At 42.7% G+C, this 23,435-nt stretch overlaps 1 protein-coding gene across 1 annotated transcript; it reads left to right on the forward strand.

The window, feature by feature from the left end:
- Positions 1 to 450: 450 nt before the first annotated feature.
- SLC35F2 (solute carrier family 35 member F2) lies at positions 451 to 21,902 on the forward strand. The gene is made up of 8 exons (XM_054164751.1): positions 451 to 647; positions 7,469 to 7,644; positions 8,788 to 8,915; positions 13,648 to 13,807; positions 15,433 to 15,589; positions 16,376 to 16,428; positions 17,224 to 17,378; positions 20,874 to 21,902. Exons 1-8 carry the CDS (start codon positions 484 to 486, stop codon positions 21,090 to 21,092), a joined length of 1,212 nt encoding a protein of 403 aa, XP_054020726.1. The 5' UTR covers positions 451 to 483; the 3' UTR covers positions 21,093 to 21,902.
- The last annotated feature ends 1,533 nt before the right edge of the window (positions 21,903 to 23,435 follow it).

Below are 23,435 nucleotides of genomic sequence, written 5' to 3' on the forward strand. Positions count from 1 at the left end.
CCTGCATCTAGGCTGGGCAAAAAGTGGCTTTGCAAGGACAGGCACCAGGGCGCCCGGCTAGGGCTGCCTGAGCTGGACAGCAGCATATGAAATTCATGTTGGCGCTTCTGGAGCGGCCCTTGTAGCTGTTGCTTCTCGCTCTGCTATGCTTAGCATTGTGTCGTGCTGTGCTCTGCCCTCACCTGCACCCAGCGAGTTGCAGGAAACCTGCGGGCCGTTTTCTTTCCCTCTCCCTAAGGAGAAGGGACACGAGGAGCATCTTAGAACAGACAGCAGAGCTCCATCCCTCGGCCCCAGGACAACCCATGCCCCTCCCGGGGGCGGCCCCTCGGCGGGCACAAAGCTCGTCTCGGCGGCCGCCCTCGCAGTTCTGTTCTGCCGTCTGGTTAGCCTGTTCCTTCCTCCCTCCCGCCCGCCTCTGCAGCGCCCTCCCGCCGGGCCTCCCTCCTCTCGGCGGGCCCAGGGCCGGGGCAGCGCCGTGGAATGGAGGCGGCCGCTGCTGGGGCGCCGCCGGCCGGTGCTGCTGGCGCTGCGGCTGCCACTGCGCTCGGGGCTGAGGCGCCGCCCGGAGCCGAGACACCATCCGGGGCCGCCGCCGCCTCTCCGCGCCGGCTGCTGGCGCTGCTCGGGGCCAAGCTCTGTACCTGGTGAGTCCCCGGCCGCGGCCCCCGCCGGCCTCCACGTGGAGCGGGGCAGCGCGGGCCTTCCTGCCCGCCTCCCGGGCGGCGGAGGGCCGTGCCCCGCGTCGGGATCGCTCTCCCGGGATGCGGGAGCGAGCGAAGGAAGCGGGGAGACAACGTTTCTGCCCTCGGCGCCTTGGCCGGTAGCGTGGTAAGGATGCGGTGGCTTCTGTCTGCCGCCGGGAGAAGCCGTGTGGTGCCCTGCCCGGAGCCAGCGCTGCCGAGGAGCTCCCGCCGCGGGGGAATCCCCGGTGCGGGCCCGGAGGTGCTGCTTGGGGTGGGCCGAGCACAGCTTTTATCCTTCGGGAGAGCCTGTCAGGCTGGCTCCCTGGCAGGAATGAGAGCGGCGGGGTGCGGGCGCCCGCCCGGAGAGTTTCGGCTTCTGCTGATGGAAAGCTGCCTGCACAGGCTGTTCTGGTACTGGGGCTGCTGTGGAATCACAGCCAAGGCGCAGCCTGTGACTGCTGCTGAGTGAGGGTGTGAAGCTAAGATAAGTGTAGAATTAGTGACATATCTGACTTTGTTAAACTAAGAGCGTATTCTTGCATATGCACACATGCATTTGATTTCTGTGGTAATTCTGGCTTAATATTTTTTCTGTTTTCCTGTTCTCTCTGTGCCTTTTTTTTCCCCCTTGTACTTTGTTCTGTACAGTTTTAACAACGTTGCTGTCAAGAGCAGGTCACAGGGGGCAGAGAAGATAACAGGACAGAATAGCTGAGATGAGGTGTGGAGTCCAAAAGGACCAGCATCTCCCTTTCTGTCCTTCATTGAATTGGCTTAGGACAGACCTGTTCAAGTGTATCACTTAAAATCGGAGCACTGGTTATGCATGGAAAGCCAGTGAAAAAAACATGCCTACCAAGTTGTGCAAGCATCACATGTGTCTCAAAGCTGTGGAGTGCTACCTTTTGTGGGAACTCCTCTGACTTCCAGCCTGCAAAAGCTACTGTTGACTTACAGCTTCAGTTTCCACCTGGGAATTAATAAAAAAAACCCCACCAAACATTTAAGAGGCTTTTTTTTCCCTCAGCTCTGCATACGTTCTCTAAGAGCTACTGCATCAGGTATCCTCGGCTGGCAAACAGGAGGTGCTGGCTCTTCCTCCAGCCTCGAACTTGTAAGCTGGTGTTCGATGACTGGAGTGTGTGGAGTTCTGTGCAGAGAGCAATGCCTGCCTTTCTATTCCAGTTCTAAGTTTTTCTCTTTTTATCCCTCCAGCCTGTCAGGAATGCCCAGTAAGACAAGACAGGAACTTGTTGAACTGGTCAGTGACCTCACTAGTGCTAGTAGTTTTGTAAAATGTGGCCAGATGGCCACACTGAGTTTGTTGATGGAACTTGAAAGGAAGTAGTGAGCTGTCACTGTCTTCTGCAAAGTATCCTGTTTTGTTTTTTTCCCAAGGTGGCTGGAGGTTCAGCTGCTTCTGTCTTTCTAGAGGCATTTCAGAGTCGTAGGAAGGGGTGGTTTTTTTTTTTTTCAGTAGTTCTTTCTGGTTCTTCTCCAAAATCAGCAATTCATTTTGGTTCTCGCCTTTTACAAATTAAATTGACCTCAGTTTCAAAGCAAAACACTGAAACATCAGCTTCTAAAAATTATTAATTCTTAAATTATGTTGTTGGGTTTTTTCACTGCCCTGAGCTATCTGCTAACCATGTCTTTAGTCAGAATGTGTCTTTAGTCAGAACCTATGTTTTTGTTTAACTATGTGCATGAAATTGTGAGATTATTAAGATGAAATGATCTCTTCCTCCCACCCCTTCAGGAAGGATTTGGTAGTTAACGCTGAAGTGCAAGTAAACTGTCTTTGTAAAGTGTTGCCAGGCCTTGCCTGTTAAGTGTTTACTGCTGGCATAAATAAATGTATGTTTTGAAAAGCTGTGTTTATTGTTGTGAAAAAACCAAACCAAACCACCCCCCCCCAATTACATTGGAATTACAGGATTTATTAAAGTAATAGCCAATGAGATTGTTAACTGTGGGCTTACTAGATTGCCTTTAACTTCCTCAGGTATAGACTGTGATTGAATTTTAATACCTGGGGGTATTTTATTCTGCATTTCACATGGAGCCAAAGAAAGGCAGCCTGACTTTCCCAGGATGTCAAGAGCTGGAGGTTGCTTAACGCTGGCTTTAGACCAATTTGTGGAACTCATGTTCTAAAATACCTCCAAATGATTCCCAGTTTTGCCCATAGCCAAAAATATAGCTATCTAAGATAGGGTGGTGGAAGGGAGAGGAGTAATTGCATAGTAGCCAACTACCAAGCACTAAAAAAACAGCAACAAAACCCCCCCAAACTATAAAAGGCCATTTCAGACCACTTACCTTGCATCATCTGAGAGGCCTAAGTGATTTAGGCCTTACCAATGCATTAAGAAAAAAAAAGGCAAGCAGAGAGGATCAAGTTCTGTCACAAAGAAGTTAATAATTAATATATTAAAACTAATAATAAATTATTAATAAGAAAGTGACACTCATCAATACTCTTGTCAATAGCAGAATGAATGGAAACTCGTGTCCTCGAAGCATTTCTCTTGCAAGAAACTGTCTTGCAAATGGAAACCAATAGGATGTAACATTTGCTTCCAAGTTTTGCAGAGGGCAAATTTACTGTGGGGAATTTAGTGGACACTGAAATAAAAAGGCTTATGAACCCACACATAACAAGGGTCATCTTGGTCTGTTCAAGCTGTTGTCTTGCTGCCTTGAGCCCCAGTGTTTTGTGCCAGCAATGTGGCATCACATTTGCAATTCGAAGAAGTTTACTTTTTGAGATCCTGGCTGCTTCCTGCTGAGGCTTGCACCTGGCTTTGGGGTGTCAGGGTAGAGGTATTTAATATGAAGACAAAGTTTCCAGAAATGAGTATTTTGGTGTGTGCAGGGGCCGTTGTTTGAGTTCAGCCTTCCACTGTCAGTGGACAATGTCTTTATGTTGCCCTTTTGATGTTAACTTTTTGAATCTCTTCAGGGAAGAGAAAATTGAAAAATAAAGAAGGGAATGAAGCAGGTTGAATCCTGCTTTCCTTGTCAGATGCCTTCAGTACTGTAGAAGTAAATGCTGTAGTACTGCTGAGACATACATTAACTAAGTAGCAATGCTTTCTGGTGCAGTAACCACTAAGCAAACAGTTCTGAACATTCTGGTTATTCTGTGTCTCTTCCCAAAACACACCAGAGATAATTACCTAGGTTCTTTAAACCAGAGAAATGTAGATAGTTGAAAAGCTGAAGATCAGTTTAGTGGAGTTAATCCACTGTGAGAGGGCATCCAGATCTTTCTAATTTTTAATAAATGGTGGTTGAAGCTGCTTGGTCATTAGCAAATTTGAATGGCAGCAGATTTTCCCCCTTCTGCCCCTCTTGCTGGAACAGTTACAGTTTGCCATAACACTGTGCACACAGAGTCCCGGCCTTTGCTACAGAGAGGATGCTGTAGTTCAGGACAAGCAAAGCTACCTCTTTGCATCTTATGTCCTGCAGGAAAATATTTAAAACCTTGCCCCATAGAAGTCCACAGTAAATGGGCCAGATGAGTGTGGGTTGTATTGCCCATGGTTGTGCCCATTTCTGTGACATCACCTAGGAGATGAGTGCAGGGGAGTTTGCATTCAGGAGAGCAGGGTTTCTACCAGCTATAAGCTCTCCTGGAAATGTACTACCAAGAGCAGTTAGTTGTGTGGACCTTACAGGCTTCACAGCTTTGCTCCTATAAATTGCAGCAGTTTTGCCCAGCCATGCATCTCTTCCAGTTTGATCCCCACCTCCATACCCTTGTCCCAGGTAATCCAAGCACAGAATGAATTTAGCCCAATAAATTGCTAAAAGCTTGCTCTGTGCCTCCTGCACTGAGGGTAAAGAAGGCATTTTCTGATAGTTTGGAGCAAAACCCTGTCTGAATAATAAAAAGCACATATGTATTTAAAGAAAATGCATGAAACCACATTTTGTTGTTTACTGCATTATTTCTTCTTTGAAATTTTCATGTGTCTCCTGTCATCTTGCCTCCTGCAAAGGAGCCAAAATCTGCAGGGCTGGCAAAGGGTGAGCTGGCACCCTTGTGCATGCCTGCTTGAGAGAAGAGGTAGTCTCATCCCTGAAATTTCATCTGTCCTGTGTTAACAGTTTTCCCAATGCCACATGATTGAATTCATTCTTTAGGTGAAAGTAAAAAGGCATTTCTGTATCAGCCAGTTATATTAGCCAGGATGTGTCACAATTGTTGCCGATTTGATGACAAAGCAGTTCAATCAGATCTTTGACAAGAATAGGAAGAAATTCAGAATTATGGAGGTGAGGTGACATAGACTCAATGTTTTATTCTGTGGGGTTTTTTCATATGAATACATGTATATGAAGTACATACACATGTTTTACATATATATAAAATACATGTATATGTTTTATAGCACTTGATGTTGTGCTGCGACATAATCATGGTCTAGTGGGAGGTGTCCCTGCTCATGGCACGGGGTTGGAATTAGATGATCATTGAGGTCTCTTCCAACCCTGACAATTCTATGATTCTGTTATACATTTCTAGCTGAAATATGGTCTCTGTTATTTACTTATGTATTCAAAATGCTACAAATGAGAACATTCTCTCACACACCAGAGTTATTCACACAAAGCTGGATAGGACCTTAAAAGATTGTGACATGATATATGAATGCTTGTGATGTGTATGTGTACCATTGCTGGGATTGGTAAAATAAGCTACAGCAAAGCATGAAGCTCAAATCTCTTGATTTTGCAGCATGACTGGGCTTTTGCTGCCTCATCAAAATGATTCAGAGAGAACAATGTGCCTAGCAGCACTGTTAAAGTCGGAAGAGCTTTGGGGTCAAGTTGAATTGAAAACAAGATTTGTACCGCTGAATTAGAATCCATGTAAAGATGCCTCCTTTCCCAAAGGGAGGATTTTCTTTGTGATTGTAGTTGGCTTTAGCCTCCCTGAACACACCCATTTTGTCACCTGATAGCTGGATTGCACAGCCTAGCTGAGTGAGCTGGTATTTCCGATGTTAAAGTCACTCAACTTGGGAAAACAACCAATGCTGCTGTCAGATGGAGTGCCTGGCACGTTTGTGCTCTTCCAGAAATGACTGGAGAGAGATGTGGGATACCTTCTTCCCTTGCTTAATTGCTTTCAGTAAGGAAAAAAAAAGATGAATCAGTTGTGCAGATGGTTATATTCTGATCGGTAGTCTTCTGAGTGAGCAAATTAGATGTGAGTTTTGCAGACCAGTACAGACAGCACAGCACTGAGCCCCTCTCAGTGTGTAATGTGAGTATGCAGGCAGAGTCTGGGGTAGTACAAATCTGAATGGCTCCACTGGACATCAAAAACAGCAAGCAAGTTTGTCTAGTACCACCTGCAATAGTTTGCTTTATATGAGCTGAAGAATTGCTACTAAAAGAGTGAGTTCTCCCTCCAGCCCTAGGTGTGGGTTAGACTTCAAAGGAGTTGTAAATGAAAACATGATCTTTGACTAAAATGTGCTTATAAGTCCATTCTCAATTACAGCAGGACATTATGGAATATAGCAGAAAAAATACACAGTAAGGATTAATTACAACAATTCCAATTGTAAGTAAGAGGTTTTTTTTTTACAATGGGAACATTGAATCACTGGAACAGTCTTGCCAGGGATGCAGTAGAGTCCACTTCACCGTGGTTTTCAAAATGTGACTGGACAGGGTGCTAGGTCACAGCACCCTGTGACCAGATGATCTTTTGAGGTCCTTCTGACCTGGTCTGTCCAATGATTCTATGGTTAATGCTTTTGTATTTCCTTAGAACTGTGCAGTTTAGGGTCTCAGAGCACTTTCAAAGGCTCACCTTTCAGAAGAGGCTGAAAGCAGTTGTGCCTTATCTCCGTGTTGCAAATTTCTGTTGCCCACGGTCAGAAGGAGATTCAGCGGAGCAGAGAGGATTTAATGCAGGCTGTGTGTATCAATGCCTCTCTTGATGGGAATAGATCCTGCTAATGGTCTGATCCTGCCAAGTGAGCTGCTTGAAGGTCCTTGGAAATTTTTGCAGTCTCCCTTACTCGTGGTTTGAACTCACCTCGCTTCTTATATGGCTGTCATGAGGGTAGAGTAGGTCTGTGTCCAGTTCTGGTGTGTCCAGCGTAAGAAGGACATCAAACTACTGGAGCAGGTCCAGGGGAGGGCCATGAGGATGTTCAGATGGCTGGAGCATCTCCCTGGTGGGGACAGGCTGAAAGAATTGGGTTTGTTCAGCCTGGAGAAAAGGTGGCTCTGGGGAGACCTCATAGCAGCCTTCCAGTACCTGAAGGAGGCCTACAGAAAAGCTGGGAAAGTGACTCTTTACAAGGGTTTGTAATGATGGGATGAGAGGGAATGGATTGAAATTTGAGGAGGGTAGATTTAGATTGGACATTAGGAAGAAATTCCTTACAATGAAGGTGGAACAGGTTGCCCAGGGAGATCATGGATGCCACCTCCCTGTAGGTGTTCAAGCCCAGGTTGGATGAGGCCTTGAGCAACCTGATCTAGCAGAAGGTGTCCCTGCTCATGGCGGTGGGGTTGGAACTAGATGGTCTTTAAACTCCCTTCCAACCCAAACTATTTTATGAATCTTCTGTGCAGGTAAAACCTGAGTTACTGGTAATCAGAACAACATTGACAGGGAGTAGAGAAAAAATAAAGTGTCACTCTGAAAAATAACATTTTCTCTGGACAACCAGCAAATACTTGTTTTTAAATTGTGCATGTTTCATTCTAAGCTAACTGTGTTTGTTTGTTTGTTTTTATGTTCACAGGCATATTTTGAAAACAATCATTCTGGGACAGATACTCTCCTTGTTTATCTGTGGGACTGCTGTTACAAGCCAGTACCTAGCAGAAAAATACCAAGTGAATACTCCAATGTTTCAAAGTTTCATCAACTATTCTTTGCTGCTTCTAGTTTATACAACAATGCTGGCATTTAGGACTGGTATGTGAAATGGGGGATGGGAGAGTCTAGTTAATTTTTTTCTTTCTTTCATCTTCTACATTTTGTTTTCATACTTTGAAACTAAAGAAGCCAGTACTTGTAGGGTTTTTTTAAGTTCACAATTAGAATAATAGAATAAACCAGGTTGGAAGAGACCTTCAAGATCATCGCGTCCAACCCATCAACCAATCCAACACCACCTAAACAACTAACCCATGGCACCAAGCACCCCATCAAGTCTTCTGAAAACCTCCAATGACAGCAACTCCACCACCTCCCCAGGCAGCCCATTCCAATGGGCAATCACTCTCTCTGTAGAGAACTTCTTCCTAACATCCAACCTAAACCTCCCCTGCTTTGCAATAACACATGGACCTGAATTTCACAGGTTAAATGTGCATTTAATTTTATTTCATTTCATGCCTGTTTAAAATTATATACTCTTTAAGTCCTATGTTATATTAGGGAAAATAGACTTTTTTGTAAGAAGCTTCTTTACCAGAGGCTATTTAGTATTCCCCCTAGTCTTAATTTACTCTTTAAATAACTCTAGTCTTGCAGTTTTTTTTCCTGCGTCTGAGGGAGCTGGGGTTGTTTAGCCTGGAGAAGAGGAGGCTCAGGGGAGACCTTCTTGCTGTCTACAACTACTTGAAGAGAGGTTGTAGCCAGGTAGGGCTTGGTCTCTTCTCCCAGGCAACCAGCAACAGGACAAGAGGATGGTCTCAAGCTGTGCAAGGAGAAGTTTAGGCTTGATCTTAGAAAGAAGTTCTTCACATAAAGGGTGATTGCCCATTGGAATGGGCTGCCCAGGGAGGTGGTGGGTCAATGCCCCTGGAGGTGTTTAAGAAAAGACTGGATGAGGCACTTAGTGCCATGGTCTGGTTGATTAGGTAGGGTTGGGTGATAGGTTGGACTTGATGATCTTGGAGGTCTTTTCCAGCCTGGCTGATTCTGTGAAAATTTATGTGCTTTTCACCACTTGCATTGCCTCCTCACAGGCTTCATTTTGATGTTGTGTTTCTTCTAAGCAGGTGCAACCAAAATAGACTATCTCAGTATTACTTATGCTTCTAAAAAGTAAGATTCCTGTTTAACATTTGCTTGGAAAGAAACACTTACTGTTTGCTGCTTTCTTCTAAATAGGCAGTGACAGTCTTTGGCAAATTTTGAAACAGAGGTGGTGGAAGTATATTTTTTTGGGACTTGCTGATGTTGAAGCCAACTATATGATAGTAAAAGCCTACCAATACACAACCCTCACAAGTGTGCAGGTAAGGACTGATCTCTCTTTTGAACTGGTGCTTTTCTTACTGTTTTGGACTGGTTTCTGAAATGAGATTCATAGGACAGCTGTGGAAGCTATTTAAGCCTAAAAAAACACTTTCAAATATCTATTTTCTCTCTGCAGTACAGGGAAGAGCATCCTGGATCACGAATAACATTTCCAGGAAGCAGAGAAAATTGGCTTGTATTACTCAGTGCCAGCTCTTGAGTTGAACTCTAATTATTTTGATAGAAAGCACTTCTAAGAGTTTGCTGACAGCCACTCAGGTTTTTTTCCTGATGCAAAGTAAAGATTTATGACCAGATAACTCACTCAGCACAGGCTCTTGCTGATGGGACTCTTGTCTGGTCCTAAAAGCTATGGGAAGCATTGTGAGATGTAGCACCACACATGAAGACATACTGCTAGTTAACTGATGTTGCTGACCATGCAGTGAGTGACCAGCCCTATGGCTTATGGATATGCCACTCTCTGTAAGAGATGGAAGGGAACTCAGTGTGCCAGGCTCCTGAAGTGACAGTAGACATCCTCTGCAATGCTAGTGCTAGGTGCTGTGTTGCTGCACTAGAATAAATCTTGTGTTCAGAAATAGCTCTATAAGCAAGAGGGCTAGGGCTGGGCTTTCTTTGTCACCCTGCACAGGCATAAACTGCTGGAAGAGATAGTGCTTTCCTCCTGCCTCCCAAGCTTGCACCATCAAATCTGTTGAGCAAACTGGCTGAGGGCTCTGAGCAAAATCAGACTAAGCCCTGCCTTTCGCTGGACTATTGGACAAACATGTCAGGTTCAAGTTATCTCACTATTTAGCTCCACAGCTGCTGCTGGAACAAGGGAGGAGATGGTGCAGAAGCAAAAAGGGAGTGTGCCTGGGGCCTAGCCAGTCTGCCTGCTTTTACTGATGATAGATCTGTGGCTGGGGTCATGGCCCTACTTACCCGAATGAAAAAATAACATACCATGCAGAGCTGGCCGTTAGTTGGAAGGGAGTGTTTAGGTGTCAGTGTTTTACAGAGTCAGAGTAACAGGGATTAATATTTAAAAGAATTACCTGTAAAACAATAAACTGTGGTTTGGGCTCTTCAAGAGAACTGCAGTAACTTTTCTTTGCACTGCTGAAGACCAGTAACATGTGCCTGATGGATTATTATTGTCACATTTCCACTTTATGCTTGCATATTAGGACTTGGTAGGCTTTTAATTGTCTTACAAATAATGACTAAGAAAGCAAAGCCTTAAGAGTGACACATGTGAGTCTCAAGATCAAGTTATGCTGGTAATTGAAGTTAAGCTGATAATTGAGAGACTCTTTGATCATATGCTTTATAGCCGAAAAAGCCAGGACTTTGAACCAGGTTCAGGTTCTCAGAAGTAGTAAAGCTACTTCCATGATTTCTTTCATGGAAACTAAGAAAGAATAGATAGGTAGAGTAGGTTGTCCTGTCTGGTTGCCAAACAGCATTTGCTGAACCATTTTCCCATGTGGTAACCTTCAGACTGCTGCTGCTTTGTGGCAGTTCAGCAATAGTGAAGTTGTTGTAGCTGTCTGTTGCCATAAGATTTCTTGTGCATTCTCTGAAGTCACCAGTTTCTCACCACTATCAGAAATAAGATACAGAACAACAACAACAAAAGCCTATGATTTGCTCTAGTGCAAGGCATTTTCAGTCAGTCAACAGCAAGCAGTTCTGTAGCTTCATCAGAACCTGTCATTCGAAACACCAAGCCTGATGGCCTGTCTGCAGTACTGGCTGTGAGTGGGTGCCCAGGGAGCATAAAACAATGCAGGAGTATATGGCACCTCCCCAAATACAGGGTAAGCGCTGTTAAAATGTTGGTTGACTGGAGCTTCAGCTTAGTCCTGTGAACCTTGTCTTCAAAGATAAATTTTGTCAGCTCAGCAAGGAACTTCCATGTATTTTCTCACACATGCACACAAAAGCAGAACTGATTTTCCTTTATTTATCAAATACTACCATTGCCCGGAAGAAGTTGGGAGATTTCTGAAGAGATAGCATTGGGATGGCAGCTCTCATTTCTGTGTAAATAAAGAAAAAGGCTTTGGTCCACAGCTGAATTCTTCTTGTTAGGCTGTGGCCAGGGCAATGCTGGAGAGTAGTCTTGCTGCTGGTGTCCTGTCGTGTGTCAAGACTTGGCTCTTCTGCTCTTCGACCACATATTTCATAGGAAAAACCAAGCAGCAAGGCTGTGATTTTGTGTTGGTAGCATATCATTTGGCACGATCTAGATAACTTGAGTGAAGGCATTTTATAGGCTGCCTTTGACAGAATATCAGCTCATGGGAGAGTGTGAACCTCAACAGGGGAAAATGCAGGCTGACTCCCTGGAACTCAGGTGGAGACTGCCCTAAGGGAGTCTTGTGGGAAAGCAGGCAGGGTGAACTGTTGAGCTTTGTTCTTCACAAAGCTGTCTGGAGCTCACAGTTATAAGCAAAGCAATGACCTCCAACAGTCTATGATAGTTTATTAACCATGTATTAAAACATCTATTAATAATTTACTCACCCTACCTCCTATAAACAGTGTGGCCAAAGCATGGCTTGGGTCAAAACATTTGTAAATCAAATCACCAGATTATCCATTTTTTTTCCCATGTGAAAGTGCAGGCTGGGATTGAATAAGATAGATTTGCTGAGGCTCTACTGGCAATAGTAATCAGTATCACAGTACTACTGTAAATGGCATAAACCCCAAGTAAATAAACTTTGTTCTTTCAAATTATTTCATTGACACAATTCATTGAGGCATTACATCTGCTTTGCACCTCTTTGATCTTGATCTTGTTTAGAAGAGAGCATTTCCCACCAAGGAGATCTGTAACATAATAGATGAAGGGAAGGCAAGATCCGGTAGTTGGAAATCAGATTTCTTCTCTCTGTAATTGAGGATAATTGTTCCCTGGAACAGATCACTAGAGCATGTTCTTCATCATTTGGTGCCTGTGTGTCCTGGCTGCAAGTCTTCTAACCGGGATGCTGTAGCTCTACAGTATGTTTTTGGTCTGAGTTTAGTGATGCCCCATCTGGCGTTACTGAAAGAGCTTCTGGCTCATTATGTACCACTTTCTTACATCCTAATTAAGGATTTATTTTTTGAAGGGTTTTTCTTCCATTCTTTCTCTTTTGTTGGAAAACTGCTTTAAGCTATGTGGGAACATCTCAACAGGGAAGTGAAAGCTTGCTTAGTAGTGCTACCAGGGAAGTAAATATTTGCCTTTTAATGTTTGTAATATTTCTTGTGTTTTGATTGTTCAGTTTTTTCCTCAGCCTGAACTAGAGGTATGATAGAGAAAAAGACCTGTGAGTGGGTAGGATAGCACAGTGTGATATTTTGCAGCAGAGCAAAGTGGTATTGAAATAGATGAAATGACATGGGTAAGGCAACTGCAGTAGTACACTTAGGCAGGCAGAGGTGGGCAACAAACACTAAGGACTAAGGGCTCTTTGTCTTGATTGTAATGATTATACTTCAGTCCCATTGAGCTGGACCTAATACTTTGTAGGGACTTCAAGAGACCAAGTTCTAAGGGCTGATATTTGAAAGTAGTTTGTGAGCAATCTTTGAAAAGCTGGTTATATGTTTTGGTGTACACTGTCCTCTTACATAGCTTCATGGCACTCTACTGAGGTCAGAAAATACACCTTTTTTTCCCTCCACCCCCTTCCAGACAAATTCAGAAACAAATTTTGAATTTGTTGAATTAAATATTAATTATTACCTTAATAGTCTCAATATTATTTGGTTATTCTAGAACATTATGCCCATCTGTATTAAGAATACAGGTGACTCTTGATACTCTCTGCCATGAGGGACAATGGGTAGAAGATGGATGCATCATGGAGTGCAGACATCCTTGAAACAAAGTCTGCTTGGAGCAGTGTCTGCAAACACATTTGAAGAGCTTCTAAACTCCAGCTGCCTTTTGTGTCTCTGCTGCTGGGGCATGGGTGAATTAGAGTGTGTTACCTGCTTCAGATTAATTGAGAGTCTGCTCTAACAGAGTAATGAGAACACATTGGTGGCTTGTACATACTTCCATGAGAGACTGGAAGATTGGGAAGGTGACTTTAGAAAAGCTGTTCTTCCCTTCCTATCTTCTGTTAGTTTTGCACATGACTTCCAGCACAAGTACCATATATATTTATTTATTTTTTTTAGTAGGATCCAGTTTGGGGTAGGGGGGAATTAAAACCAGAACTGCAGATTCTCCTCCCAGTCACTTCAATGTAAAATCAGAGTACTTGTATCCTTCAGTTGTTCCAGATTTTTACTTTGCATATGTGGAGCCCTAAATTCTAATTGCAGATTTGAGGAGTGAAAAGATGAGCTACATAAAACTTGCTGGGGAGAAAAGGAAATACTTCCTTGTATTGGTGTCATGGGGAGCAACGTGGTTTCAGAGCAACATCCTATCATTTGTTTGCAAAGCTGCAGAGATTAGTTAGATCCATCGCTAGACAGGTTTCTAGGTCAGTGCCTTCCTATCAGGAGAGACTGGACACCTGCCCCAGCTTCTCTTTCACTTGCAAAATGCTTTTAATGGTAAAATCTGACCTCTTTCAATGAAACCACTGGGGTTGCTTTGTGGCTTTCATTAACCTCTGACAGTGACAGAAAGTAAGATCCTGTGCATTTGCTTTCAGGATAGTGTAATCCAGATTGGGTGGGGTTCTAATTCAAACCATTTCTATGTGCACACAGCTGCTGGACTGTTTTGGGATTCCTGTGCTGATGGCTTTGTCGTGGTTCATTCTCCGTGCAAGATACAGGCTGATCCATTTCCTTGCTGTTGCCATCTGTTTGCTGGGTGTAGGAACAATGGTGGGTGCAGACATTTTGGCAGGGAGGCAGGACAGTGAAGGTAAGGAGTCCTTTATCATGAGGGTGGGGGGAAAAGCAGAGACATTGCCATGATGGGCTAACTTGTAAAGGAGGAAGAGGAGCAAATACAGGGGGAGTGCACATAGTTCTAATTTTAAAGAGAAGACAAGCTACTGTTTGTATTTCCTGTCCAAGAAGATAGTGGCTGAGGAGATGCTGATTTTATAGGGAGCTGTGGAATTTCTTTTCTTGTAGTTTCTGTGATTATTTCTTCCACCATAAAAGTGAAACACTTGTGTTAAGCTTAAATTTTGCTGCTGTGCATCAGAGCTGATTAAGGGCCTCATTCTTGAAAGCTTCTTCACTTCTACTAAGCAAGTGAGATAGTCTAATAAAAGATGCAGTACCAGCCTTGCTTACATGGTATCAGCCTGCTGGCAGCCAGACTTCTCTGATTTGCAGTCTGCTATGAATACAAGTAGCAGATAAAGTTACTCAACAGTAGCTGACTTCTCAGAGATATCTTTGGCAGATCTGACAGAAATGGTCCATGTATACCTAAGGCCCACAGATCACAGACTGGAAAGCAAGGGGTTACTTATGGGAGAGCAAAAGGAGATGTGGACAGGATGCTGGGGATTCCTGGGACCTTAAGCAGGGAGGCTGGGTTCTGGGGACCAGGATCCATTCAGGTGCAGATAAGAGCAGGTCTTTCTCTCTAAATGAATCCCTATCATAACAATTTTATTTTGAATAAGAATTTTGAATTTTCAGAGCCAGAGTGTATGAGTCAAAGTAAATTTCAGGGTGTTGACTTCATCAAGCAACATAGAGACAAGCCTGTTTGCTCTTATTTTGAGGCCTCACTGTAGGGCAGGTGTCAAGGCAAACTGAGGCCTAGCTTTAGTGTTTTGTGGTGCAGGTATATCAATCCTGAGGGAGAAGAGTCTTTCCATGAGACTTGGATTGCATTCACTGACTTGGGTATCCTTGCTACTGCTTGATGTCATATTTCCAGTGTGTCTTCTTAGTGATTGCCAGCTTGCTCAAGGAAGGAAATTTTAAGTCAATTAAAGGATTTAAACAAAAGTGATCCTCTTGCTATTTATCTGATACATAATGGCATTTACTGTATCACAGGGAGTCCCATTTGCACAGTATAAATAAACTGCAGCAGAATACATGATATCGCCCATCTGCAGTGGCCTCTTAAGACCTTTCATAAACTTGAAGCTGAGTCCAGGTCCTGCTGAAATCAATAGACTGATTTTAGCAAGACCTGAATCATGCTTTACTGCAAAAGTGGAGGCAATGCTCAGAAAGGGGGGAGCATCTCTAAGTGGGAATTTTCTTCAGTCTCTACAGCGCTTGAGGTCAGCAGAAGCAGAATTAGACCAGACTATACAGCAGTGGCTTGGTTAGGATGAAATTTAAATGCTGGGGTTAGCTCAATCCAGACTGTGCAGGGGGAGGTAGCCAGGTAGCAGAGTCCATAAGGAGACACCAAGCCACTCACCTGCACGCAGAGGGGATGTTTCCTTTCCCCTTGTTCTGGAAGGTGCTAGGAAGGTAGAGATGTTAGAGATAAATTTGCTTGTCTTTTTAAAGAAAGTGTACAAAGTGTTCGCAGCATTACTCTTATTGTGGATTAATATTTCTGTACAGGTAGTGACGTGGTGATTGGAGATGTCTTAGTGCTTCTTGGTGCTTCTTTGTATGCCATTTCTAATGTGAGTGAGGAATACATTGTGAAAAATCTGAGCAGAGTGGAGTTTCTAGGAATGGTGGGCTTGTTTGGGACTATTATCAGCGGTCTACAGCTGTAAGGATCTAATATTTATTTTAAAACTAATTAAGACTATTCTACAGATGATTGCTTGTCTACCATGAAATCATGTTGTTATGAGTGAATGATTTGTTACATCTGCCTTTGGCCTCTGTGGGAGTCCTGTCACGTGGATTTTATTCTCGTGGCTGATCAGCATCTGTTTCATGTCCTTTTTATTTGCACTGCTCTTATTACAGCCATTTTAAAGCTGAAATTGTGCAATTGAGCACATCCCATACTTGGCTTGGTTTTGCTGATCTTCGCGAGGACGCTCAGTATGCTGAGGACCGTTCACGGGAATGTGTTTCTTCATGGATTTTCTCTGTGGAAGAGTTCAGGAGATAATCATTAGTGGGAAGATCTTCCATATTAAACTTAAAATGAAGCCATGTATACTCTTACAAATAACCACAGTAGAGTAACAGACCACATGCACTTAAGTCTACCTAGTGAATTTTATGTTCCTCATTTCTCATCATTATAGTTAATAATTTCCTCAGATGGTATATCAAATAAAACTGAATCTCTGAAGGATGAAAAAGCCTGGCAAGGAGGCATGAGAATGAAATAAAAGTGCTCTTGACTTTCAAGGCACTTTAATTTTCAAGTCTTTTTTTTTTTCATGCTTGTTAGATGTTGGAGTTAGTGCCCCTCAACACAGTGTCAAATGAAAATTAAGGGATTATAAATCAAAATGTTTCTTTTAGGTTTTGGTAATTAAATTATTTGACTATGATTTTTGTCCCCCTCTCTTCTATTGTATTATATCTTTTACTCTAGAGCCATTGTGGAACATAGAGAGATAATGAGGATTCCATGGAACTGGAAAATTGGTATGTGGATGACAAAATGATGTGCTTTTCTGCAGAACACTGGAAATTACAGTCATTTAGACTTTGAGAGCTGGGGTTTAGGTTTTCCTTCTCTGGATATGAAGCAACATTCCTATTATATTGTCCCATCGCCATCACTGGAGGTGTTCAGGAGGAGACTTGATGGGGTGCTTGGTGTCATGCTTTAGTTGTTTAGGTGGGTTGGATTGGTTGATGGGTTGGACGCGATGATCTTGAAGGTCTCTTCCAACCGGGTTCATTCCATTCTATTCAAATCTGTTTTCTGCAGACTTTGCAGCTTAGCAGAGAGCTGTGGTTTGCAGGATTGAGCATTAAAACCTTTGAGCTCAGGTTTTTGCATTTTACATAGAACATGAAGCAAGTTTTGAAAAGAAATTGAAATAAGTAAAAATTAAACCTGTTTAATTACAGCCATGTCTGGTGCTGGAGCATCACATGAACAGTTTTCTATTGTCCTTCCTAAATGAAATACTGGGAAAATGGATTATATGGCATTTTGGCTGCAGCAGAGCTGTACATGATAAACATGGCTCTAAATTTCTTTAGTCAACTATTTCCTGAACTAGGAAAGAATGAGAACTTTCTTGTATGGATACAGTAATTTTTTTTTGCCAAAGAGGATAGACTTGGAAATGAAATATTTCTTCCATGTCTTCTTAAATTTGCATTCCCATATCCTTTAGGAGACCTTATCCTAAGAGAAAAAAAAAAAAGCATGATTTTAAGGCATCTGAAGGATGTCAGTGTTCTTTAAATTGTCATCTTGTTTTACAGTGCTGCTGTTCACAGTCTTTGCCCTGTGTATGTTCGGGCTGTATAGCTTCATGCCAGTAGTGATTAAAGTTACCAGTGCAACCTCGGTCAACCTGGGTATTCTGACTGCGGATCTCTACAGTCTGTTCTTTGGGCTTTTCCTCTTTTTCTATAATGTAAGTACCTCCATTCTTTCACTGTCATTTCAGTTATGTTTTTACTCCAAAATTATAAATCAAGCATAAAAGCCACTGAGCAGTCCTTTGTACTTGTGTGTTTTTACAGCTTGTATTGCTCATCGTTGGCAGATGCCAATCGTGAGGAGTCATAGTTTAATTAGCACTGCACCATTAGGCAGATAGCGACTTTCAAACAGTCTGCCACTTGATGGAATATGTTAATGTTGATGGATAGTAAGTAATTGCTTGAGGTGTTCAGGTGGCAGAGTTCTTGCTGTAAGCCCTGTGTGCGACTGTATGTTAGATTTGCTTCATCTTCCCATGTCTGAGGAGAGAGTTTGAATCACCCTGTCCTCAAAGGCATTTGGTGTCTGAGAGAGGAGTTTGCTTTGATTTCCAGAAATGACTGTTTTCTTTCAGAAGTTTGATCTGTTCATTACCAACATCTTGGGGTAAGAATCAAGCTCTCTCAGTGACATTGCTAAGGAGAAACTAAAGGAATTACAAAACATGCAGATAAATACTGTACCTCTCCAAAAGACAATTACTTTTATTGTGCTCTAAACTATTGTTGGCAATGTCTTTTCGAGCTAAATGACAAGCTAAAAGGATTTCATTCCACCCTACATTTTTCATCCAGAGTCATTTGTGAGAACCTGGCTTATTACAGCAATCGGAGTAATTGAGCTTGTTGCTCGGTGACTGGAAGGGCTTAGTGAGAAGCTTGTGAACTTTGCTTAAGAGTGTAATTTGTATTATTCCATGTGGTTGCTTTCTCTTCAGCATGATGGAGAATCAGAAGATTTTCAGTCAGATTTGTTTCTGAAAATGAAGGCAAATTTGTTTTACAGTGTGGATTTCTGGTAATGGCAGGTAGCTCTAGCTGGGAGCAGCTGGATTTGCCTTTTTAAGAGTCTCTTAGCTAGGCTTTCGTCCCTGGCTTGGGTTCCAAAATTTGCTCCAAGATACAAAGCATGCATTAAAAATGAAGGTAGGAGGTGAACCATACTTACATTCTGACAAAAAAATTCTTTCTAAGTCACTTCTAAACATATTTTGGCACCCAGATAGCGTAACTCAAGAAGTGATTATAAATTTATAGCTAAGAGGAAGAAATAAGCAAGAGCTTTGGAAGGGATATAATAAATTTATTCATCAGGATTTTTAGCTTATTTTTGTAAGGATTTTTCACCAGTAGCAGATTATCCCATAATTACTAACATCAGGGTATTCTGGTAGCACAAAGGAAAAATGAATTAGAGAAGACTTTGGGATTGTTTTATGAGATTGCAGCTATTTATTAAGATAAGAGCTTGCATCTGTGGCTAGAAACAATAAGGCAGCAAAAAGGTGAGGATGAGGTTTTAACTTGTGCACAGCATTTTGCTAATGCACTCAACTTTTCAGCCCCAACCACATCTGTTTAAGGTGAAAAGTGAATTGTTTGTAACTGTTTTGATAAGCTCTTTCTCTCTTTTACTCCATAATGTATATTTGCTGTGCTTGTTGCTAATGATCTCATTATGTAGATACCTGTAGTCCCTCAAGATGTACTAAAAAAGATCTCCAAATGCTTTTGTTGTATGAACTCATGGGGAAGAGAAGTACACTGCAAATAGAGACACTAGATGGAGTTACAGTCCTCTGGTAACATATAAAGTAGTCTTTAAGCATGATAGCAAGTATGGGAATAGCTGCATAGGTATGAGTGAAATTAGTGTCTGAAGCAGTGAAGTTACTGCAGTATTTTATATAAGGGGGGAGGGTGAAGAATAAAAAAACCCAGAAGACCACTGAGCCCTCCCCAAAAGTGGAAGAAAGAAAAATAGCTCATAGGTAGGTTGGAGCAGCATGATTGAGGTTCACCTGTGCCAATAGCTGTAAAGATGTAGGTAGGTCATGAATCACAGGTATGCTGCAACAGCTTTGGCACCCTGGCTTGCTGACTGTGTGTTAATTTCTCATGGAGAAATCAATTCTGAGCAGGATCTGAGATACCTTCTGCCTTGTATGCACTAGCAGAGGGCATGGAGCAGTTATTGTCACTGCCCAGTCTTGCCTGCCAGCCACATGCTCTTGCACACAAATGTGTTCACTCATGGCCTTAGGTTGCACTGTGGAGAGGTTTTGCAGGTGCCTTGATAGTGACCCAACTTCTGCCTATTTGATTGGAACAAATCAGGGGTAAGACCATGGATGCTGCTGCCTCCATCAGGATGTCTTGAGAGCTTGGTGCTTCCTCCTGTGGAGGGTGAACGCATGAGCTCAAGGTCCTCCAGGCAAACAGCCAGCAAGGTGAAGAGGGAGGGCACATATCACAAGGCCACTGTGTTTCAATGTGCTTTTCCTTTTGCATAGTTCCTTCCAAGGGCTTCCAACCCAAGTGACTGCCAGCTAGGAATCACAGTGCCTTAATATAGATGCCTCAGTCTTTTTTTTTTTTGGATCAGAGTCCACTGTCCAAGTCCTGCCATTCATTTCACCCAGCTCTGCTGTTTGATAAGCCAGAACATGTTTTTTAAACTCACCTGAGGAATTTAAGGAGGTTAGGGAATATTGACTGTGGGATGCAAGATGCTCTATGTCCTTCAGCATACTGTTTAACCAGTGTGGATTGGCAAAGGCAATAAGGATAAACCTGCTGGAAAAGTAGTCCTCACTGTTGATAAATTGATCACTTTGTGTTATTTAATCCGGTGTTATGAAGCAAGCATTTATTTTTCTGGCCATTGTTGGACTTCAGGCAGGCAAGTGAAAAAACAGTGAGTCAAATGTCTGATGTACCTTGGCAGCTCAAGCTCTTACCTCACACTGCACCTAACAGAGCACAAATACCAATCTTGTGAAAGGAGCCTCAGTCTCCCTCTTTTCAAACTGGGTGTTGAGAGCAAACCAGTTTCGGTCCAGGAATTAGAATACATAGAATACATAGAATAAACCAGGTTGGAAGAGACCTTCAAGATCATCGCGTCCAACCCATCAACCAATCCAACACCGCCCAAGCAACTAACCCACGGCACCAAGCCGTGGTTACATTTATCTAACCCTGCAGATAGTTAATAGAGCTGTGCAGAGAACCACCTACTCTGGTAACTTTCAGTAGGATGGAGAGTTTTCATCTCTCGCCAGTGCTGAAAGGAAGTTCTCTTAGGGATACAGTGTTCCAGCATTCAGGTGTGTAACAACTACCCTTTAGTATCACCATATTTACAGCCATTTGCTTTCTTTTGTAAGATTCTAGTATGTAGACCTAAGAAAACTGCCCATCCCACTGTGCTGAGGATGAGATGGCAGAGAAAACATGCCAGTAGCTTGAGTTTGTCAGTAAATGGAAGTGCTACATTTTGATTTTCAGTCCTGAATGCAGACTGTGGTGCTAATCCTCATTCATTTTTGAAAGGAAGGTAGCTTTCACGTTCTCAAAACAAGGCAGCGTTGACATGGTTTTACATCAGGAAAGACTTCATCTGTCTCTTTCTTTTCTCTTGACAGTTTTCAGGTCTTTATATCCTGTCCTTTGTGATCATCATGGTGGGTTTCATCCTGTATTGCTCCACCCCCACCCAGACAGCAGAACCCACTGCCTTGCCGCAGCCCAGCAGCGCTGGCTTGGACAACGCAGCGCTAAAGCTTGAGGAGAACGACAGCGAAACTCCAGGCATAACCGTACAGTTCACAAGAGGAGAAACTGTGGTGGTCAGCTCTGATTAAAGAGATGTCAGCATTTCAAAATACAGCTTTTTTTTTTTTTTTCTCTTACTGCCAAATTTCCCTCAAATATTGATCTTGAGAGTTGTTCTACTGCCAAGGCATATGTCGTGCTGCGCTGGTTTTAATGCACTGGGTAGACTTTAAGGCCAGATCCTCAGTCAGTGAAACTGTATTGATTTACCCTTGCAGAAAGTCTGGCCCCTTGAAGACAGAGTAGTATTTATGTTGAGTCTCTGGAAAGTGAGGCTGTTATTTTTAAATGCTTAATTAACTTAATAGCAAATGCTTGGAGGAAGAACTAAGCCAAAGCAAGCTCCCAGGCCGCTAAAGGGAGCACATATGTTTTGTATTGCACTGGGGACCTAAATCTGCAGGTGATACTTGAGGGCTTCACGGTTCCCATACCTCAGTGCCTGGTACCCTCAAACAGCATCTTACAAAAGCCACTCAGCTTCTCATAGGATCCAGTTCTGCAAGCCATATTACATACCTACACCTTCTACATGCTGTTGGACTTCATTCCTCCACTGGAGGGATTTGCTGCTTACATTCCACCCCAATGTTCATCTCTTCATGTTGCTGCACTCCCTGTTGCAGCTGGGGCTGCTAGGGCTCCTACAAGTATCTTATTTTGAATTTTGCTAGTCTGGGAAGTTTGAATATGTGTTTTTTATAATCTCTTTTGTTTGGTTTTTTTTTCCTCTCAGTGGTCTGGTGCATTCCCACTAAGTGGAGGAGGCAAACACAGGCCCTTGCTCTGTTCAGTTAGAACCGAATGGGGTTTTTTTTTGCTTTTTCTAAGGGACAGCAAAAGGGTTTGAACTGAAGTTCACTTCTCAGTGAATTTCTCCTTGGAATGGGACATGTTATTTTGCAAAGAGATTTTAATGAAATCTCACTTCTTGATAAAAATTGAAGCATTTTGGCCAGTCCTCGTTGCAACAATAATGACACAATCTGAAAGTTTAATGCTTTCAGTAGATTAATTGACAGGTTTTGGTTTTTTCTCCTCTTCCTTTTTACAGTAAACAACTAAAAAATACAAAGCTGCAGTTTTAACATCAGTAAAATCATACTGGGATTATTTTTTTTGTACAAGCCTTCATAGCTCAAGTGTATGAAGTAAATAAAGTTTTTAGCAGCTGAAGAGTTGGCTCTTGGTTTGTTTGTTTTTTTCAAACTATAGTTTCTTTACTGCTCAAAATCAATTCATTTTGCTGACCAGATAATGGTTTTGATGGCTGATCTTTGCTGTAGGAAGTAAATACATTTTCTGAAGATACTGGTGATCAAATGATACAGGCTGGTTTTGTATACTTCTGGTGCCATTTATTCAAGCAAAATAGTCCAGCAATATTCCTACCTGATTATTTAGTGATGGGAAAACAAATATTCAGCAGATACTACAGCACTGAAGACTGCCTTTTCCCAGGGTGGTTAATGTATGGAAAAGTGAAGAGGTGCTGATGTTTTATGAAAAGCATTTGCTTTACCACTGGCATAAGATTCATGTCATGGATTAAAACACCTGTACTGGTAGATCTATAGACATTTATGCATCTAAAGCTGTACAAGCAGCTGCAGACCAGGGAGAGTAAGGAAGTCTGATGACTGTGTACCTGAGAGACCATCTGTATAAAATAGTTCTTCATACCAAGCTTTAGTTGCCTACTATCTGGAGCTAAGTCCTACCCACTGTTACCTGGGTGATTAATGAACTACCTGCAATTACAAAGCAAACAGCAAGCAAACCCATAAGTCTATAAGTGAACATTCCAGAACTCTGCACTTCTTGGTGCATGATAAGATTCAGCTCCTAAATGTGGGTGCTTCTTTTGTGTGGGAAAGTTGCTGTGGTCTCATCTAAAGTGCCTGTCTGTGGGGCATGATTGACTTGCCTCAGTGTCAATTGGGACACCCTATAGTCTGAGATACCTCTAAGGGCTGGCAGATAGCTCCCAGCATCTGAAGGAGACCTGCAACCCAGAGTCAATTGTGGAGGCTAGATAAGACGTAGAGGCTCTGAAATGGTACTGCAGTGTATGGTTAAGATTGATGGTCATGCAGGGCCATGTATGATTACTTTAGATGCTTAACCCTTACACAGCTAAAATTGGATGAGATGAATCCCAAATTGAAGCTTATGGCCCAGCCTGCAGCATATTCTTCTGTGGTCACTGGGTGGCACTTCAGCATCTCTCTGGTATTTGCTGAAACAGCTGTTTGTGTTTGGTGGTTGAGAGAATGCTTTGGTGTGCCTGCATGTCCCATATGCAGTGGGAGATGAAAATCAGTCTCATTATATGCACCTCAGGAAAAATAGCAGGGCCCTCTGCACAGATG

The sequence above is a fragment of the Dryobates pubescens genome, chromosome 10 (genome assembly GCF_014839835.1).
Source record: "Dryobates pubescens isolate bDryPub1 chromosome 10, bDryPub1.pri, whole genome shotgun sequence".
Lineage (NCBI taxonomy): Eukaryota > Metazoa > Chordata > Aves > Piciformes > Picidae > Dryobates > Dryobates pubescens.